The sequence below is a fragment of the Apodemus sylvaticus genome, chromosome 8 (assembly GCF_947179515.1).
Source record: "Apodemus sylvaticus chromosome 8, mApoSyl1.1, whole genome shotgun sequence".
In the NCBI taxonomy this organism is placed as follows: domain Eukaryota; kingdom Metazoa; phylum Chordata; class Mammalia; order Rodentia; family Muridae; genus Apodemus; species Apodemus sylvaticus.
The window spans coordinates 114,961,793-114,983,190 of NC_067479.1; the positions used below are offsets into that span (position 1 = coordinate 114,961,793).

The 21,398-nt window shown below is 39.0% G+C and overlaps 1 protein-coding gene across 1 annotated transcript in view; it reads left to right on the forward strand.

The window, feature by feature from the left end:
- The window catches only part of Ngly1 (N-glycanase 1), a 47,265-nt gene that overhangs the window by 14,450 nt on the left and 11,417 nt on the right, over nucleotides 1–21,398 (forward strand). The window contains exons 4-10 of the mRNA XM_052190371.1: nucleotides 3,843–4,008; nucleotides 10,252–10,474; nucleotides 13,287–13,408; nucleotides 14,359–14,504; nucleotides 15,780–15,890; nucleotides 18,282–18,446; nucleotides 21,204–21,389. Of these exons, the coding sequence (XP_052046331.1) occupies nucleotides 3,843–4,008; nucleotides 10,252–10,474; nucleotides 13,287–13,408; nucleotides 14,359–14,504; nucleotides 15,780–15,890; nucleotides 18,282–18,446; nucleotides 21,204–21,389 (1,119 nt within the window). The remainder of the gene's footprint in view (nucleotides 1–3,842; nucleotides 4,009–10,251; nucleotides 10,475–13,286; nucleotides 13,409–14,358; nucleotides 14,505–15,779; nucleotides 15,891–18,281; nucleotides 18,447–21,203; nucleotides 21,390–21,398) is intronic.

Here is a 21,398-nt window from a genome sequence, read left to right on the forward strand (position 1 = left end):
CTGTGTATATGATACTTCAATACAACGAAAACTCATTTAATTCTAAAAATTGGAAATACCTTGCTTACTTTCTAACTATGCACATAAATTTTACATAATTTTGGATTTGGGAGTATAACTTTGTTAAGTCTCATGACTTTTGTTGTTGTTGCTACACTATGATGCAGCGTTTGCTGGTGAATATGTGAAGACGGGAAGGAATCCATGCTAGAATAGAATACCCTCTCATTTTTGCCTGTCTGCTTGTATTAGCATTAATACCCATAGTTATTTGTAATATTTTAAAGCTAGGCATGCTGTTTAGTTAAACCAGTACTCAGGAGCCAGAAGGAGGGAGACCTCTGAGTTTGGGACAAACCTGGTCTACAGAGCAAGTTCTAGTACAGCCAGGGCTATAAATAGAAACCCTGTCTTGAAAAGGAAACCAAAGCCTTCACTCCTATAAATGCTTAGCCAGGAGCACTTGAAACTGCAGCCCCGCCACACAAAGAAATAGGTGGAGCAGGCCGCTCTTCTACTGCCTGCCATTCTTTTTCTCCACTGAGTACTCCTGCGGCTCCTGGGGGAGCCACTTTCCATTTAACTATTAACCAGCATTATAAGTTCATTGCTTTAAATTTTTGACTAAAATTAATGATAGTTCTAGCCTCATCTTCCCGTTGAACCATTCAGTACAATTCATCAGTGCCTGCAGTTAGCCCACATTAGGCACCTCTTGGACAGGTTGGTCCCTGTAACTTATTTTCCCTATTTATAGCATTACAAACTGTTCTAAGACCTAGAGTCTTTGTTCTGCTACATTTCTTCAATTGATTTTGTTTGTTTTAGTTGCACTTTTGTATACCCCAGGCTGGCTTTAGAATTAACTGTGTAACCAAGAGTAATCAACTGAGCTGCCGACCTCTGCCTTCCAAGTGTAGTATTGTGGGTCTGTAGCAGCACAGCTGGGCTGGAAGGGCATAGCTCAGCCTGTTTTCACTTGATCACTCACTGTCGAGTGCAGCTCTCATTTCTTCCTGTAAGTGGTTAACTGCTGTTCTAGCTTCTCATGGGGAAAATCTACCCATCATTCCTATTTTTCTCCTGCTTGTGTTTCCCACAGTGGGCTGAATCTTCTAATCCAAATTTATTTATCAAGACAGTCTCCCACAGACATGCCACAGACCACCTACCCCAGAGTATGGTCCCGCACTGATACTCTTCCAAAGTGATTCTAGGTTATGCCCAGTGATACATGCTAGATAAGCACTGTACCAACTGAGCTCCATCCCTAGCCTTCCTTGGTACTTAAGAATGAATTGTTTAACGTACTATTTATTCCCAGTATCTTAGTAAATAGGGGATCAGTAAGCGTGGAAGTGTCATTGGATTCCTGTGTACCATAGGCTACGTGATCTTTGAGGGCAGTGGCCTTGTTTGTTTCAGTCTTACTTTTCCAGTGTCTGATTCATTCACAGATATTTATTAACTCACTGTGATGGATCTATGAATATATGACTCATTCTTTTGCTTTGTTTTGTTCCTTAATTTTTCTTTCTTTGTTTAATCTTCCTCTTCTTTCTCATCATCCTTGTGTGTATGAGTGCATGTGTGCTTCTGTGTGTGTGTGTGTGTGTGTGTGTGTGTATCTGAGATACTGAGGACTATATCTGAGGACTATATCATACATGCTAGGCAGGTACTGTACCACTGAACCCTATGTTCTCAACTCTTTTTACCTTACACCTGCTGAGACAAAGTGTCACCTAGTTATCCACCCCGACCTTGAACCTAACAATTCTCTGATCTGAACCTCTGCTGTAGCTTGGATGCAAGCCTGTGCCATTCAGCTTAGCTCCTGCTTCTTTCTTGTACACACAGCCCAGTGCTTGACACAATGCCTGGCATACTACATTGGGTAACTGTGCTAATCCAGTCATGTTTACTCTGATTGCTCTTATTAAGTGGCACCTGCCCCCTGATTAATGATTACTATGTTGTGATAATTTATAATGTATATTAATTTTACCCTTCTACATATATTAGCTAGGTTGTGTATAAGTTCTATGTTCCTAGTCATTTTTCATCATAATTTCAAACCATGTGCTTCATATGTTTTCAATAAGATATTTGATACTAGACTCTCTACCCTCTTCCCCATACACATTTAATTTTTCTTACTGCTTAAAGGCTTTTAAGATTTTATTTTTTACCTACTACTATTCACTGTTGTAGTCTAATTAGTTTTCTGTTCATCCTAGCTCTTCAGCTATGTGAGATTTGCTTCTGTTATTTCTTTAAGATGTTTCTGTTCCCCAAGATTTATTTATTTTTATGTATATGACTACTGTATCTGCATGTACACTGCTTGCCAGAAGAAGGCATCAGATCTCAGTATAGATAGTTATGAGCTACCATGTGGTTGCTGGGCATTGAACTAAGGACCTCTGGAAGAGTGGTCAAGGCTCTTAACTGCTAAGCCATCTCTCCAGCCCCAGCCTCCTTTGAAATGTTTCTTTTTTCCATTGTTTGTCATTTTTTTCTAGAATTCCTCCTATATTTGGAAACTCTGATTTATCTTGAGTGCCTGTTCTTTTTATGCATTACTCTTAGAAAATGTCTTAGACTTCTGATTGATCTTTCTTTGATACATTTATTCTGCTGTTTGATCATACCAGTGACTTCTTTATTTTACTGTTTAAAATTTTATTCCTAAGATCTGTACTAGAGATCTTGAATACTGATGGTTCCCACTTTGCAGTGTTTAACTTACAGGTTTGGTTTGAGTTTTCTACTTTACAGTAGTATGAACAAAAGGCAGTACACATCCAGGAGAAACCATCCATAGAAACTAAGTGTTCAGTGTCTCCCTGGGCTGGAGAAATAGGGCAGGTGTTCTCTAGCAATGATGAACAGGGGCAGGGAGCTGCAGCTCCACCAGCCTCAGCATCCTGAGGGCCAGTGTGCCGTGTCACCAACGGAACAGGGAGATGAAATGCTTTTTCACTCAAGATATTGTCAACTTGTGACACAGTTCCAGGATGCAACCCCATTGGAGGAATGTCTTTGTGATATGTGCTCTAGTCTAGGAAACATACTTCTTTCAATCTCAGTGGTGTTTCCATTGTTTCCATAGGGTTTGCTTTTCTGATACTAATTCTGTCACATTTTTCATTTCTCGTGGCTCATGCTAGTTCTGTAGACTCCTCCATACCTGGCAGAGCCTAGGAGCCTGCCAGCTGCCTTTGCTTCCATCATCTGCACAGAAGCACCTGGTATGGACTTGATGACTAACCTTTCTTTGGGACTCTTAAGCATGCGGTATCAAGAGGCAGACTTCTTCTGTGATGAGATGACTAAAAAGAAACACTGTTGCTCCTGCAGACCCTGCCCGGCCAGTTCTTGTTCTATGGTTCAGTCTTTAGCTTCGCACACCTTACAGTTATTTTGGCAACTTTTTTACTTTCTGTCAACACTTGGGCAGGTAGGCGTACTGCCTTGCTTGCCCCTCTAGTCCATGCATACACCTTTCCTCTTTGAGGTATGTACTGACATTCTCTGTCTGATAAAACCATGCCTCTTCTGGGATGCCCGATGTTACAAGGGTTTAGAGATGCACTGCTCAAGAGAACTGTCTTGCTCAGAGCATGTGATTAGTAATTCAACAGCAAATGTATGTCTTCGGTAGAATATACACAGTGGAAAACAGACAGGCCCAGATCTTAGTATTGTAAAGGAAGGTATCCAAATAATTGTTTTTGGTGAATTCACATCGTCTTTATGAAATCTGAGAACCACAGCATTATTATTAGATTATTTCCATAGTATTGTAAAAAGCTAACTTTAGTTTCTTTTCTTCTTAGGTTGTTGGTGATTCAACCATCTTAAAAGTTCTTCAGTCCAACATTCAGCATGTGCAGCTCTATGAAAATCCTGTCCTCCAGGAGAAAGCATTGACTTGTATTCCAGTCAATGAACTAAAAAGAAAATCTCAAGAAAAGTTACTCAGAGCTAGAAAGTTAGATAAAGGTAGTGGCTTCCATAATCAATTTTTGCTAATTATGCATCATTGCTAGATAGTAGTGCCTTTAGCTATGTGTACACACTATAAATAAGTAACTTAGACAATTATGGAGTTTTAAGTATAACAATAATGGATATATTTCCTTCTTTAAAAAAGTATTTTATGGTAACAGTAATGTAAAAATCTTCCTACCCTAGCCTTTTAAGCATACAGTTCATTGCTGTTGAGGACTTTGCTGCTGCATGAGCCTTATCACCATCCTTCCTTTTGTCATATAAAATGGAAAATCTACCTATTAAATAGTTACACCCTGCCCTTCCCTAACTCCAGCTACAGCAATCACTGTTCTAGCCTCTGTCTCTGATTTTGGCAGCTCTATTGCATGGAAGTGCTTTCTGGTTGCCTTATTTGATTTAGTGTAATGCTTTCAAGACTTACTCATGTTTCAGCATACTGTAGCGGTGTCTTCTGTTGTGAGATAGATGATGATCCATTATGTGTACGTCCATGTCTTGCCTGTCCAGTCATCTGTTGGTGGGTACTTGTGTTGCTTTCATGTTTAGCTCTTAGTGCTGCTGTAAAAGTGGATAAACAGATATCATGTTGAGACCTAGGTATAATTATTTGATATTTAAACTTAAAAGGGCTAGTATGCTAATTTATTTTTTTGGAGGAATTACCAAATTTTTCCACAGTGGCTGTACCTTTTTTTTTTTTTGCCTTCTCATCAGTGGTACATAGGGTTTCAGTTCTTTCTCTGTCAGCAGCTATTATATATACATATATATATAATATTTTACATATTTATACCTATAAAATCATATATTTATAATAATATATAATAATACAATTATATACAAACAAATGTTTTATCATATGTTATTATATATATATATATATATATATATATATATATATATATATATAATAACTATGTTAATAGAACTGAGGTAGCATCTCAGTTTTGATTTACCTTTCCAATAATGTTGAACATCTTTTAATGGGCATTTATATATTATCCTTGAAAAATATCTATTTAACATTTCTCTTAAAAGTATTTTTAACCTGGATATGCATTTTTATTATAATATTGGTATATGCATGTATGTATGTGGGGAAGGTAGAAGTTTATGGAATATACAGCAAGTATTTGTATGTGCTGTCTTTTTTTTAACGTGCTACAGATTGAACCTAGTGGTATTGCATCTGTTGGACAAGTGGTCCTCCATGGAACTCCACCCACACTCTTTAGTTTTTAAAATGGAGTCTCAGTTTAGCTTGGGGCTGGCCCTGCCTTCATGATCTTACTGCATCTGCATCTCAAGTGCTGAGATTACAGGCATGCTCTACTATATCTAGCTGTAGTGTAACAGAATTCATCCCTAAAGGTAGATACAGGTTTACTTTTATTATTAGATATGATTTATTGCTGCAGAATTCACAACATCTGCCTTTGTATAAGCTTAGGGTTGCTACTTACACTGAGCAACCCCTCTGCCTTTGCCTCTCCATTTGGAAATAAGAATAATTAAAAGGATAAATGAGTTAGTACATTTAAACAGACCAGAAAAATAGTTTTGACTGTTATAATTATTTGTTAACATTAATAGTCTCAGGATTTTAGTTGTTAATATTTTATGGCCATAGGGTTTTTGCTTTTTATATAGTTGGTTTTTATTCACTTATCTTACTGTTCAGTACTGTTTTTAGGGCAGTGTATATTTGGGGGAAGTGGTTGCTGTGCTTTGTAATAAGCATGCTTTAATAATGTATCTTCAGAGTCCTAGTCACTTACGTGCACTGCAGGCACCTCGTGAAAGGCTTCCTTTCTTCTCCCTACAGTGGTGGTGCTGACATTCATTCCACTGTCCTACACTGTGATTACTCAGGCAATACTATTATGTTTTAGATCAAGATTAGGAAAAGGAATGTTCTTTTGTCACCCTAATCTGTTATTTCCCTGTGTTCCTCATTTCTTGATATAAAATTAAGTTTCTAACATGTATCATGTTTTTTTCCTCTTCTGAGATGAGAAATATATTGAAGTGTTTTGACTAACATCCTATTTTTCAGTAACTACACTTCCATCTCCATAGTACCCCAGGCCGGGGATAGAACCCAGGGCCTTCAGCAAGCTAGACAAATTGACTACATCATATCTCAGCCCTGACTTTCCTAGTGAGAATATTGCTACCTGCAGGGACAAGGTTGAGGAAGATGCCAGCAAGTCTTAGTTTATTTTGAATATGACTATGTCATGATTGTTCATTAACATTATTGAAGAAACTTAAGATTCCTCCCAGTCAACCAATCCTTGGTCCTCCCATATGGTGCTATTCTTCAAAATATGTTTTTCCAAGTAATTCTTTGGAGAAAAGAGTTTACTTTGTGTGGTATTTATATAAAAATTATCATCTCACATACATTTAGTTCCTTCATATTTTTCATTTTCATATCAGGAACATCTTGTTAGATCTCTGTAAACTCCTGTAGTACAGATGTACTTAAACACTGTACTGCATGTGTATGTAACTCCACGGTTCCCAGGGATGGCACTGAGATTCTTATTTGTGCTGAACGCCGTCACTGAAGTGCTCATGAAACTTGTTCCTGTTCCGTGGACAAATTCCCTCTTGCCGATGGCATGTGGCATTGTTTCAAAGAAAGAATATTTGTCCTTCTGATTCTGATGTTATTTTAAGAGGATGATTAGTTTTTTAAGAGAATGATTTGTAGGACAGTTTTATGTGTTCTAGATTGATACTTTCCTTTACTAGACACATTAGAATTTTACTACTCTCTACCTTAATATTATTTGTTAATTTATTAGGTATCTTCTGAAATACAGAGGTTTTTAAATAACATAGTTTTCCATTTCTGGATTTATATTATTGGTTGAATCTTGCTTTTAAGAAAACCTTCCCAGGCTGGGGAAATGGCCAGAACTAAAGTAAGCGCTTGCCATACAAGAATGAATTCCTGAGTTTGAGTACCCAGAATTCACAAAAGACTGATATAGTAGCATATATCTGTAATCTGCACTCCTACAGGAAGATGGGGGATGGAGACAGTGGACTCCCAGAAGCTCAGTTATTCGGACCATACAAGTGACAAAAAGAGATGCTGACTCAAACAGGCAAGGATCAACACCTGAGCTTGTCTTCTGTGTACTGTGGCACATCCATCCACATGTACATTGCACGCACACTTACACACACTATCGAGGCCTTCTGAGGTCCAGTTATAAACATACTATCTTGTAACTCTTAACTATTGTAGAACTGTAAAGAAAGACAGACTTCTTAAATACATATATTGACAGTAGAAAATATCTAGGTAACTACTTGTCTCAACTTACTGGGTAATCCTTTCTCTTAAAATTGCTTTGGCATGACAATTTTGTCTTGGTGGGGGTTTGTTTTTTGTTTTTTTTATTTAATGTGTTTGGTTTTGGTTTTGAGCTACTGTTTTCCTGTATATCTAGGCTAGCCTGGACTGCTTCTTACCTCAGTCTCCTGAGTGCTTGAGATTACAGGCCTGCACCATCGCATGCAGTGCCAACTTTATTAATGCCATTTATTCACTTTTAAACTATCTTTTCATTGATACAGAAGACCTGTCTCAAAAAGAATAAAGAGGTTTGTCTTTCAGTATTCTTTCCTGATTCATTGATTTTTAATAGTAATTTGATATTTGACTATTAAAAATTGGTAAGTTCATTTACCTTAAAAACACTTTATACATGCACTATTATCACAAAGCATTAGTCTTTGAGTAAAATGACAGATAAACCTGTGCTGTGTAGATAATATATACAGCTGATTATCTCGTCAACAGTGGGCAAGAACTGACTGTCATGTGAGTGTTAAGGAGCCCTGTTCCAGCTGTTTTGTGTTTGCTTACTGTACTGGGATGGAGCCTAGTGCCTTGCATACCTCAGACAATAGTTCCATGTCTGAGCTGAGGTGCCAGACTGTTGCCTATTAGGTGCATCTGCTTTTCATGTAAATTCTGTAGTAAATACATTTTTGAGAAAAAAATTTTTATAATTTTAATTGAGATTATATTTAATTACAAAATAATTTGGGAAGAATTAACAAATGTAAAAGCAGCAAGTTTTCCTGGAGTGCTATGTATTGCTGAACTGTAGGAGCCTCCCTTATGCTTTTACATTTGTCCAGTTGAACTTTGAGCAACGTGGTTTGAACTATACCAGTCCACCTATAAATGGGAATATAAATTAAAGTGTTTCATATGTCCCATGCATGTGCATGTATATGATAATTCATTTCACCATTGGTTCTGTTTTGCTGTTCACACGCATATATTTTTTAATAAAGTTAAAGTTTGTTTGGGTTGTGGTTTATCCTTAGAACTGAAATTTAAAAGTATAGTTTATCAAAAGTTAACTCACACAATCTAGACTTCAGTGATGCCAGTCATACTTAAGAAATTGAAGCAAATATACAGATGCAATATTCTGCTCCAACTAAAGCTAGCCGTAGTACTGGTGTCAGTGGCCCAGATCTTCTTCATAAGGAAAGCGGTGGGGGTGGGATGGCATTATAGCCATAGTCAAGTGTGTCTCCGTAAGGACCTCTTTCAGCATGTTTTGTTTTGTTTTTCGTTTTATTTTTAATGGCTTGGATTTTAATACACTTTTGAAGATTTTTAAATTCATATCTAGACAAGCTGAGATTTTTAACAACTTAATGTAAATTTACTACTTGATTTTAAAAGAGTAAGTGCATTGTAAATACCTGTTACTCAAGGGCTTAAATGACTTTTAAAAAACAATCTTGCAGATATCCCATTAGACTGTCATTCCTTGTATTATTAAAGAATACTAATTCGGACACCTGTGATGAACATCAGATATATTATATCTTGGCATTATACTATGTATTTCCTTCATAGATATTTTTATTTCTTTTAATAACAAAACATGAAATGTAGAGATGAGGGCTATCAAGATAGCCCAGTGGGTCACCACAGGAGCGGGTGACAGCTGACACAAAAACTCAGCAAGTTGAGCTACTGCCAGCATCCTACCAAGCTGAGTGTGTTCTCTGAGGACCCACATAGTAGGAGAAGCAATTTTCACAAGTTGTCCTCTGATTTCACCCAAGTATACTATGGCACACATGAGCATACACACTCATACACACACACACATCTACACACACATATGTACACACACACATACATCCACGGGTAAATGTAATTTTTAAAATAGATAGGAGATGATGAATTGGGCAAAATGATAAATTGGGCAAAATATTTTGTGTCATGCTTACTTGCTGGGGCTGTTTTGTACACTCTATATATACTTGTGTGTTTGTCTCTTGGTATACATATCCATGAATGAACTCTATTACACTATTGAAGCACTGATTTAAAAAAAAAAAAAAACAAAAACAAAACAGTAGATACTGGAGAACATTGTCTGCTCTTACAGAGGAGTATCCAGATAGAAGTTCACAATCTTCTGTAAGTTTAGTTTCATAAAATATGATCCCATTTCTGCCCTCAAAGGGCACTGGGCATATAGGCAAGAGACTCATACACATAAAATAAATTTCTTTTAAAAGCTAACAGAATGATATTTACCATATCTGGTATTCAGACATCCAACTATGATTTTCTTAACATAGCAAATTTAATATGGCCAAAATTAATGCTTGTTGATGGTGCTGGTGGCAAAACCCTGGGCCTTGCACATCAAGCACATGTGCTACCACTTAAGCTGTGTTTCTGAAAATCATATTTGTCAATCTCCCTTGGTTTTCTATAGATCGATTCCATGATGAGGACTTCCTTCTACTGGAGCTCCTACACTGGTTTAAAGAGGAGTTTTTTCGCTGGGTGAATAACATTGTGTGCAGCAAATGTGGAGAGACTAGATCTAGAGATGAGGCATTGTTGCCCAATGATGACAAGCTGAAGTGGGGTGCAAAGAATGTGGAGGATCATTCCACCCCCCCCATTCCTTGAGGCAGTGTCACGCTCTGCTCATTTGTATAGCTGAGGCTGCAGTGGTTCCTTCTGCTGTAACTCCAGTCACATAGCTTACTATGTGTGTGTTAGCCCTGTTCACAGCATCTGATATTCCTTGCATATTCTTTGTGAAAGCTTTTATCATTTTAATCATTTCATATATTTTTGCTCCCAATCTGAACATAAAATATATAGGAAGCTTTGGATTTTGTGGACTTTAAAACTTAACTGATTCTCTTCTAACTTCCAAGGTACTAATGTAAGTGATGAGGACTTCCTTCTACTGGAGCTCCTACACTGGTTTAAAGAGGAGTTTTTTCGCTGGGTGAATAACATTGTGTGCAGCAAATGTGGTGGAGAGACTAGATCTAGAGATGAGGCATTGCTGCCCAATGATGACGAGCTGAAGTGGGGTGCAAAGAATGTGGAGGATCATTACTGTGATGCCTGCCAGTTGAGCAACCGCTTCCCAAGGTGGGTACCTGCAACATGAGGGGGCTCGGTGGGGTGGTTAACAGCAGTTTGTTATCACACTAGCTTTGCAATCTCCATCTTAACTGGACTTGATATTTCTTTAGGACAGAAGTCTACATACTAGACTGGCAGACTAGATACAGCCATATCCACATTCTCTGGTTTTGTTAGGACACAACCCTCTGAATTATGAGTCCTGTGACAGTTTTCAGGCTGCAAGAGTTGCTGAATACTGATGAATATAAGAGTAAAGACCAAAATATTTACTATCTCGTTTTCTCTGTCTTTTCTGTCTCTCCATTATGTGTGTATATCTGTGCCTTGTGTAGCCCAGGCTGTCCTGGAACTTGTGATTTTTCTGCCTCTTTTTGTTAAGTGCTAAGATTTTAGGCATGTATCACAATGTATCCAGTGCTGGGAACTAAACCTCTATCTTTGTGCATGTTAGGCAGGCAGTTTACCGACTGAGCTAATCTCCAGTCCTTACAGTCTCCTTTTATGCAGTTTGTTGACTCCTATTGTAGGGCACACATTTTTACATATATTCATGCATTTTAAAGTATGAAAGTGATGTGGTATACAGTGACAATATTAGTGATGGTGATGCTGTTATGATAGTAAATACAATGCTGTCTTTAATTAATCATCATACAGGGGTAAAAGTAATGGCAGAAATCATTTTAATTAGGACTTCCTCTGTCTCAGCCTTTCATATCTATGTCAATCTCTGCATTTTTCTTGTTTGATTAATTGGTTTTGCTTGAGACTGAGTCCTGCTGTTCAGTTATTCTCATACATACCAAATTTCACATATGCACCACTAAACCTGAATAATCATATCCATTTTAAACTTGAGAAATTAAATTTTTCAATTTACTTTTTCAACATGTAGCTTATAAGCTTCTTGTTAGATTTTCGTAATAGACAATAGTGACAAAATTTAGTTCTTGCCCAACAAGAAAAGATGCCACATGTTTGAAAAGTCTGTTCAAACTGTTGGAGTTTAGCACTCAGTCCTGTCTTAATTTGGAGCCAGCCCTCTGTTATACATGAAAGACTATTCTAATAGCCAAGGCTTATAGAAACAAGCTTCGTGTTGTTGTTCTCCAGCTCATGCTTACACCTCCCTTTACAGTGCCAAACCTAGGTAAATCCCTCTTATGAGGCTGTTTGTTTTTCCTAGGCAACAGAATTAAACTAATAATATAGTATGGAGTAGTGAAATTTATGGTATTTATTCTAGTGTATCTATGAAAAACCTATCTTCTGATCATTTGCCTGCTTTACTTTTAATAGTTGTTTATACAAAGTTGGAGAATAAACACATTTTGGGGGGTGTTTTGTTATGTTTTTCTAGTACCAGAGCTAGCCCTAGGGGCCTAGGTGCTGCTGGTGCAATGCTTCACCACTGAGGAATCACTCTTGCTCTACTCTGTTTGACTTGACTCATGACCCGAACGCTCCAGTTCATTGTTCTGCCTTCCAGTAGCCTTGCATCCCTCGTCAGTTCAAGTGCTGAATTCACTTAGCTTAGACAAAGCAGCTGCTTAGAGTCTTTTCCTTGCAGAGCCAGCTCATCATGACACTACCTTTTCCTTCCAGGTCTGGGGCTAGCCTTTCTGCTTAGCTAGAGCACAAGACATACACCAGCCTTTCTCAGTGCAGACTGAAAATCTCAGTGCTCTCTAGTCTTGTGATACATTGTAATTGAAATAACTTTTGGGAGAATGCTGCATACATCTTGCTTGTAAATTAGCAAGCATTTTTAAGTGTATCCAGAAAATTAATCAAAAACCATTATCAAAAAGAAAACTGGAACTTACACTAATTTAAAATATCTGCATGAGTAAGGGATCCAGCTGTATTTGCATACAGGAAGAATGAAGTCTTGTCAACCATTCTCTACCTTATGCCCTGGAGACAGTTGTCTGCCAAGCCTCAGGAACCCTGCCTCCATAACCCACAGCACCAAGCCTACAAGTGTGCATGGTCACCCTCAGCTCTTTACATGAGTACTGGATCCAATGTCAGGTCTTCATGTTTCCACAGCAAGTGTTCTAAGCACTGAGCCACCTCTCCAGCCCTAATCCCCACAGCCCTAGTTTTGGTTTTCATGTTTGGAGGTGTCTCATGTAGCACAGGCTGTCCTAGAATGACGTTGAATCCCTAGTCTCCTCCTCCCTTCCGAACCCCGGGATTATACTTATATAATACCATGTCATCTCTTTTGGTGATGGGAATTGAACTGATGGTTCATGTATAATAGGCGAGTACCCTACCAACTGGGCTAAATCCCCTGCCCCACCCCTGCCCCTGCCCCAAGCTAAAATTCATTGAGTAATTTTTAAAGGTAATTACATAGCAAGCTTATTTACTTGCAAGAGTACCATTGAATATCTTAATCACATATTTTAGAAAATAGTTTTAGAAAGCAGTCAAGATGAAAATTGCCCTGTGCAGCCATTCTCCTACATCTGAGCTGTTACATGGCTGTAATACTGAGTCTCGTGGGATGGGATGGATAGGCTAATCAGTGCACTTACCTTCTTGGAAGTGATAGCACCCATTTTTAATTAAGACTAAAACTGACTGCATATAGTGAACTAGACTGATTGAAGACAGTTCTACCTTTTAAGCATGGTTCACAAAGACTAGCATAGTACCTTATATAGGGTATGTGCTTTAATCAGTATTTTACAGTAAGAAACTAAAAGTCATGATTGGTGTTTTAGCATACAAGTGATTTAAATTCTTTAAACATTTGATTTTAATCATAAATCACAACGCTTGTCTTTGTTGTTTTTTAAACTAGATACAACAACCCAGAAAAACTTTTGGAAACAAGATGTGGACGCTGTGGTGAATGGGCCAATTGTTTTACCCTGTGCTGCCGTGCATTAGGGTTTGAAGCTCGATATGTGTGGGATTACACAGGTACAGCGTGAGTAGGAGAGACAAGAGACAGAGAAGAAAGGGGCTTTGTAAACTTGAAGTTGAGGTTTGAAGCCTGAGCCCCTCATTTTGTCATTCCTATCACCTGAGTTTTCTGTTAATCTTCTGTAAGGCAACAGCAGTACCAGCCTCACAGACTATCTTCAGGCTCTGTAACAGTCGTACCATAGCTGCCCCGTTGTCAGTACCTGGACTCTATCCTATCAGTGACATTCACAGTAACCCTGTGCTGTGTGGAAGGGAATGTGTGCAGTAACCTGCTACAGAGATCACATGTAAAGGATTGCTGTGGTTGACGTAGTTAGCCTATACTGCATTCTACAGACGCTGAGGGAAACCTTGGTGTTGGACGTGCTCTTCATTTAGAAAAAACTCATGTCAGGTCCATGTTGAAAGTCACTTCCCCTGTTCCAAGGTTTTCCTTGTTTTCACTGTGGTGTTCGAATTAGATGAAACCTTCAGCTGATAGCTTCTCTCAGAACCAAATATAGAGCCTCAAGCGCTCAGAGGGGTTTAAGGCAGGAGGATTGAAACCAGCCTGGGTATCCATTTACCTACTAATGAGACTATTTCAAAACTAAATATAGACCATGAATAACCAGGTACTCTGTCAGGCCTCCTCCTGGGTCCGGAGAGGTTGTTGTTTCAGAAGTCACAGCCATTCCTTCACAGCCTGGTAGTTTGGATGCTCTTCTGAAAGCTTTGTCTGCCTTAGAGTCACAGCACACGTCATCTTTAGTTAACACTTAAACTGACTACATTTTAAATACAAATACTGCACAAAATGTTCTTGCAAATTAACTCGGTGTTAAATATTATAAATTATCCTATTATACGATTCTTAGAGGATTACTTACAGTTATTGGAGGTCATTCTTGTTTTATAAACTTAATTTCTATTTCCCTTTTCTTTCTCTTCTCCCACATGAGTAGACCATGTTTGGACAGAAGTCTATTCTCCATCTCAGCAGCGGTGGCTGCACTGTGATGCATGTGAGGATGTCTGCGACAAACCCCTCCTTTATGAAATAGGGTGGGGCAAGAAGCTTTCCTATATAATAGCATTCTCTAAAGATGAGGTAGGACATCAGAGACAATGCACACCTTCCAAGTGTACCTGACATACAGGTCATGTACATACCTTTGTAGAGTGCTGCTTCCTCTGTCATCCGAAAGCACCCTAGTCACTGGAATCAGTGCTTCCCCTGTGGGTGTGTGTATCCATTCACCTGTAGATGGGTGTTGGGTGGGTTTAGTTTGTAATCTTAAATTAAGCTGCTGCAAACATTCAGGTCTCTACACGCTTTCCTCACTGCCTAGGAGTGGAATGGCCGGGTCGTTGTCAGATTATTTTGCAAAGCAGTAGTGCCATTTTATTTTCTTACCAGCAGTACATGAGACTTGCTAGTTTCTCCACATCCTTGCCAAAGTTTAGTGTGGCTTTGCTTTTTTCGATTCAGCCCTGCCAAGGAGAACAGAGTTGTGCTGTCCCAGTGCTTCCCTCACGACAGTGTCCTGAGCATGTGCTAGGATGCATTTTCTAAGCCCGTGCCCCCTTTCTTCCGAGTTTTGAGGTTTCTTTTTTTAAAAGGCATTAAGTAAGTTGTTTCTAGAATTGTGTGTTGTTAATATTTGTCTCGTGTGTTCTAAATGGTAAAAGAGAAGAAATCAGCAGTCAAATTTAAAATGTTTTCTTAAAGATTTTGCTTTTCATGTTGTATCAAAGAGAGTTTTGCTGCTCCATGGCAAAGATTTTCTCTTGTTTTCTTCTCAGAGCTTTTTACATTTTAGTTAATTGAGACTCATTTTGAGCATCTACATTAATGAACTGTCCTGCCAAAGATGGCTGAGGAGACTGGATTTTTTACCCTTTACTTGTCCTCTCTGTCAGAAATCAGTTCTGTAATAGCAGAGCAATGAGAGTAAAGTTTTGTTTGTTTAATTCTGCAGTGGCAGCAGCTTTAAAGTATGAAAATCTAACATTCTGAAAACTATTTATTTATCACTATTTTATTGAAAAAAATTAAAGTATATTCTTTTCAGTGTCTTTCACTTTCATTTTGTTTTGCTGTGACTGCTGAGGTTGCCCTTGAATGCCCACACCAGCCTCAGCGTCAGTACTGCCAGGCGATGGTAGTGATCGGTCATGCTCAGCTCTTCTTCCTTCCTTCCTTTCTTTCTTCCTTTCTTTTTTTTTTCTTTAATTGAACAATACCCTCAAATCTGGTTATTAAATTCTAACACAGGATAATTTTCTTAGTTACGTGTAAGAGTTTTTTGCATTGTAGCTATCTATAAAAATTAAAAGAGCACTGTGATTTTGTTAAATAGTTGTATTCTGTCACTGATTCCAGGTAGTGGATGTCACCTGGCGATACTCTTGTAAACATGATGAGGTGATGTCCAGGAGGACCAAGGTTAAAGAAGAGTTACTTCGAGAAACTATCAATGGGCTTAATAAGCAGGTCTGTGGTGGCTATCATTTTAAAGAGGGCATTTGAAATTTTACATAGCAGGAATAGCCAGCTTGAACTCTTTATTTACTTAGTGAGAAAGAGCTCATGCATTTTTGGCCTCAAGTGCTAGGATAATATGTGCAATAGCATGCCTAGTTTTTTAAAAATATTACCTTTATTCTTTGAGAATTTCCTACAGTACATTTTGATATTTACCAGTCCACATCTATCCCTAGATTCACCTCCCCCCTCATCCCCACCCACCCACCCACCTAGTTCATATCATCCTTTTTTTTTTTTTTTTGTCTTAATGTGTGCTGCCCAAATACTCTTGGTGTGAAGCCTGGCCTGGAGCTTGACCTACACCAGGAATCACACCCTTCAGAAAAAATAACTCTCTTCATCTCAGCAATTATTAATTGCCAATAGCTCCCTAGCTAATGGTGAGACTTCATTCCCACCTCCCTGCCTCTGTGCTAGGCCTTTGTCTGGCTTGAGTGTATGCACAGGTATTGTGCATGCTATCGGAACTACTGTGAATTTTACAGTTTCCCTGCTGTGTCTGGAAAGCATATTGATTATAGTCAGTCAGCCACAAGTGGCTCTTACAAACTTTCTTCCCCCTCTTCCTCAATGACCCCCAAGCCTTGAGGGGAGGAGTGTGATACAGGTGTCACCGAGTGCTGAGAGCTCTGTAGTCTCTTATTCTCTTTGAATTAACTAGCTGCCACACCCAGGCTTATGTAGTGCAGTGGATGGAACCCAGGGCCTTAGGGATCCTAGGCAAACAGCTTACCAGTTGAGCTTTATACTTAGCTACCATTGAAATTCCCAAAGTAGTAGCATCTTTCTACCAAGACTGTTTTAATAAGCCAGTGTCTTTTTATTCATGAAAACTTTTGCATAGTTCATTTAATAAGTAGTATAGGGTGTTTTATGTTAAATGTCACATTTCTTCTCAAAATGAATAAAACAGCCTTTCAGTATTTGTAGTATTTGCATAAGGTGTATATGTTGTGGGCTTGGGAAATAATTCAGTAGATAAAGTGCTTGCTGCATAATTGTGAGGATCCCCAGAATCCGTGTAAACTATACATGTGGCAGCTTGCACCTGTAACCCCAGTTACACAGATAGATCCTAGGAGCTTTCCAGATGCTGGTCTAGGTAAGAAGGAGAAATGCGAGTTAATTAGAACTCCTCTCTCAAAAGTAACATGGAGAAAGATAGAGGAAGATACCTGATGTTAACCTCTAACTTCCACTCTGGAACATATGATAAGCACATGTGCACACACACCACACACACACACACACTCACACACACACACACACACACACACACACACACACACACACTATGTCATTGCTGGTCATGTTGGTGAATGTTTGTAATCCTAGCAGTCTTAGCTGTTGAGGCTGTTGGGAGGCTGAAGTAGGAGGATAGTGAATTTCAGACTAACCTGAACTACATAGTATCCTGTTTAGTTTTGAAACTGTACCTTGAGTATGATGATGTACTTGTGTACATATGTGTATATAAATGTATCCACATGTTCATGTATGAAATTTTCTAAAATAAGGCATGGAATGGTTATACTGATTACTGAGGAAAAAAGAAGGGGTATGAGATGGAAGAGTCTTTTTAACCCTTTGGTTGTATTTGTGCATATATACAGTTTTGCAGTACTTTTAAAAAAAACTCTTCTTCTGCCTGACGGCAAAAATGGAGCCACGTACCTAAGCCTGCATCTAGATTGGCATGTATGGTTATATCGCAGTCTAGTTTGAGTCACCTTTCAGTCTCATGGTGGGGACTGGATAGAGACCCTAGCCTGGAACGAGAGCCTGGCCGGAGCGTTTTCTGTTTGATTTCATTTGCCTGCCTTCCACTCTCTTAGGCATTGTGTTGCTCTCAGAGCTTTGGCCCACAGTTTGTTCCTGGTCTCTCAGCCTCTTCTCAAACAGCTTAGTAACTGTCAAGTCCCTGGGAGGGAAAGGGGTACAGTGTGCTCCTTCACATTAGTTTATTGCCCCTGGAATCCTCTCGCATCCTGGATCCTTGGCAGCTTCCTAGTGTATGCACGCAGTCAGTCTCCCCGTCCCTCTTCGTATGTATGTTTGTGCACATGTCGCGTAGATTGTTCTTAGCTAGGCCATTGGTATAACACAAGCTAGTCTGTCAGAAGCAGAGCAGAAGGCGCTGCCTCCTGTTCTAAAGCTGCAGTAATCCAGGTCGTGAGAGTTTAAAATAGATGCTAAGTGATTTATTAAAATAAAATATATAAAATTAAGTTTTCCATAGTTTTAAATTTTCTAAGTTCAAGAACTCTTCAGTTTTTATTTTGCTTAGAGGTAGACTTCTGTATTCTCATAGATTCTGATTTTAAACATTAATTGCAGAGACAGCTATCATTATCAGAAAGCAGAAGAAAAGAACTTCTCCAGAGGATAATTGTGGAGCTTGTTGAATTTATATCTCCCAAAACCCCCCGACCAGGAGAACTTGGTGGAAGGGTATCTGGGTCACTGGCCTGGAGAGTGGCCCGAGGTGAGACGGGCCTAGAGGTATGTGTTCCAGCCAAGCAGGCTGACTTAGACTCTGTGCGGACCGAAAGCAGCCTAGGTAATGAAAGCTTTCTTCCGGGAGGTTCTATGAGTAGGATATAGGGATAGATTTACAATATGCAGCACAATTTAAATTTCATTTTTCTCTTCCATCTAATAAAACTATCCACATTTCTAACAGTCAGTTGCTTGTGATTAAGGCTGTCAAAATCTTTATTTAGTCTAAGAATTATGATGTAGCTGTTTCCCTTGACACCCATCTGTGTCACTAGATGTTAGGGAGGATGAAGCAGGAAAATTGCAAGTTCACTGTGGCCATTAGTGAAACTTTTATCAAAGGGAAAAGAGAAAAGTGTGAGAGGGAAGCTGATCAGGGAAGCACTTGCCGGGCATGTGTGCGGTCCTGTGTTCCAGCCTCGGTGCTGAGGGAAGGGCTGCTCTCACACATTTCATTTATAGAAATGGAAGGGCTAACACTGGACCTGATGTGCATGGGGGAAGTCCATGTGCAGGGAAGCATAGGGCACTAGGGTGCCTCTTACCTAGGGAGCTTCAAGAAGCATCGCTGCATTATTCAGCAGACATAGAGCCTAGCAAGCCACATAATGAAAGTACCTGAAAGGAAAGCGACCCGTCACATATTGTTACCAGACAGCTCAACAACTCTGAACAAATTAAACTTGTTTGTCACCTTTATCTAAGCATGCCACTGTTGTTCGTTTTTCGTGTCCCAGTCCCAGTAAATTCGTGTTTGCTTTTTAGTTCATCCCATCATCTGTGTCAGACTGTTAGTAATGTCGCTTTAGCTGTAGACTTATAACAGCCAAGTTCAACAAATAGTTCCAATCCCTGCTGACACAGTGCAAGTCGGGAGTCTGAATCTAGATTTAGCCATTAAAGAGAGCTCATTGAACTCCCAGCTGTGTGCAGCTGAAGACACGGCCACGAGTTAGGTCTTCAGTTCCTTTCCTTTGGAGGGAGTGCTTCCTCTCACATGGGTGTACACTGACTAAACTTTAAAAACACAAACTGGGTCATAGAGTGAGCTTATTTTCCCCTTTTGAAAACTGAGAATTTCTCAGTTTCTGAGACCATCTTAGTGTCATGAATTTAAAAGGAAACCACTGACTCCCGCTTTACCAATGGATGTTCTAAACGTGAGCATAAAGGGATGCTAACCCTAAAACATAGTTGCATCTTAATCTCACAGTCATTTGGAGCAAGAAGACAATATTGCTGATATTGTGTCCAGAAAGTAAAGTTTTATCTTAACTTCATTTTATGAAGAATAAGAGGGATGGCACATGCCAGTAGCCCAGCCCTAGGCAAACTGAGACGAGAGGCTCTCGTGACACCAGCATGGGCCAGATCTGTTGTTTTTAATGAAAGATTAATCTTGATATGTGTTGCTTTGCTTCTTTCCATACATGCTACATTCAGTAATGTGCTTTTTTAAAGTTTTGACAACTAATTATCCTTTGTAAGAGAATAGGTTATCATTCCAAACACCTCTCTGTGGTTTGTATTAGCATTCTCAAATATCTTTGATAAAACAGAGAAGATGATGTTGGGTTGTAGAAGTGCATATTCTCAAGGCTCTGGATCCTCAGTGCCACAGAAGGAAAATAGGAAGGCCGGAGAAAGGAAGAAGCTAGCAGAGAATTGAGAATGCTAAAACAGAACTTGCTAAAGTCAAATCCTAAAAATAATAACTTGCTTAGATTTACCTTTGACAGCAAATAGACAGGTTCTGTAAAGAAATATATTCTCTTTCATATGTGGACTGATAAGTGATTTTGATTTTTTTTTTTAAAGATAAGGTCTTGCAGTGTAGTTCAGGTTGGTGTCAAACTTGCTACCTTCCCAGTACTGACTGCAATTATGTTTACTCCACCATACTCATTAAATGATAATATTTTAAAACACTACACACTGGCATGCACACATGCATACACTTTTGTAGTGTGCCCCACTGTTGTGATGGAGTAATAACTTATATCAAGTTGAGAGTACAAAGCTTGCTGATTCTCCATAGTGGATAATTTTGCCTTCTGCTGGGCCTTGGCAGGATCTGGGGATAATTCAATTATCTACCTTTTACCTTGAGATCACTGTCATCTGTGTGGAGCACAGACAGAGAAGTTGAGAATGCAGAGCTGGTAGTGACCTTTAGTGTCAGAGTCACAGATGGAGGCAGAAAAGTAGAAATGAGGGGAAATGAATGAGGCTATGTAGGTAAATGCATCTTCTATTGCTGAGACAATGCAGCATGACCAAGGTAACTTACAGAAGACAGGGTTTATTTGGACTTTCAGTTCCAGAAGGAAAGGAGTTCACCACCCCCAGGGATGGGGAACATGCCAGCAGGCAGGTAGACTTGGCACTGAAACTGCTGCTGAGATTCTGAAACAGGAAGAGAGCTCTCTGATGACCTAAGGGGACTTTTGAAGACTCAAACCCTTTTCCCATGGCATACGTCCTCTACCAAGGGTGATACTTCCCAAATAGTTTCAGGAAACAAGACCAAGTATTCAAACAGCTGAGTCTATGGAAGCCATTCTTACTAAGATCATCAGGATAGATAATGAAAATTAATCCTTATATTACACTTCCTTTCCGGTAGTGCCTTCTGTTATATCAGTATTTGATTTGTTGTGTGCAATGTGAGTTTATATAGTTTTTATACTTTACTGCAAATATTATCTGTTTTTATGTCTCTGCAACATTGAATATTGAATTTCTGCCTTTTTTTTTAAGAGAAAGGAGATTTTGTTCATCCCTTCTGAAAACGAAAAAATTTCTAAGCAGTTTCACCTCCGTTATGATATTGTGAGAGACCGTTATATTCGCGTCTCAGACAACAACACAAATATTTCTGGATGGGAGAATGGTGTATGGAAAATGGAATCCATATTCAGAAAAGTCGAGAAAGACTGGAACATGGTAATTTAA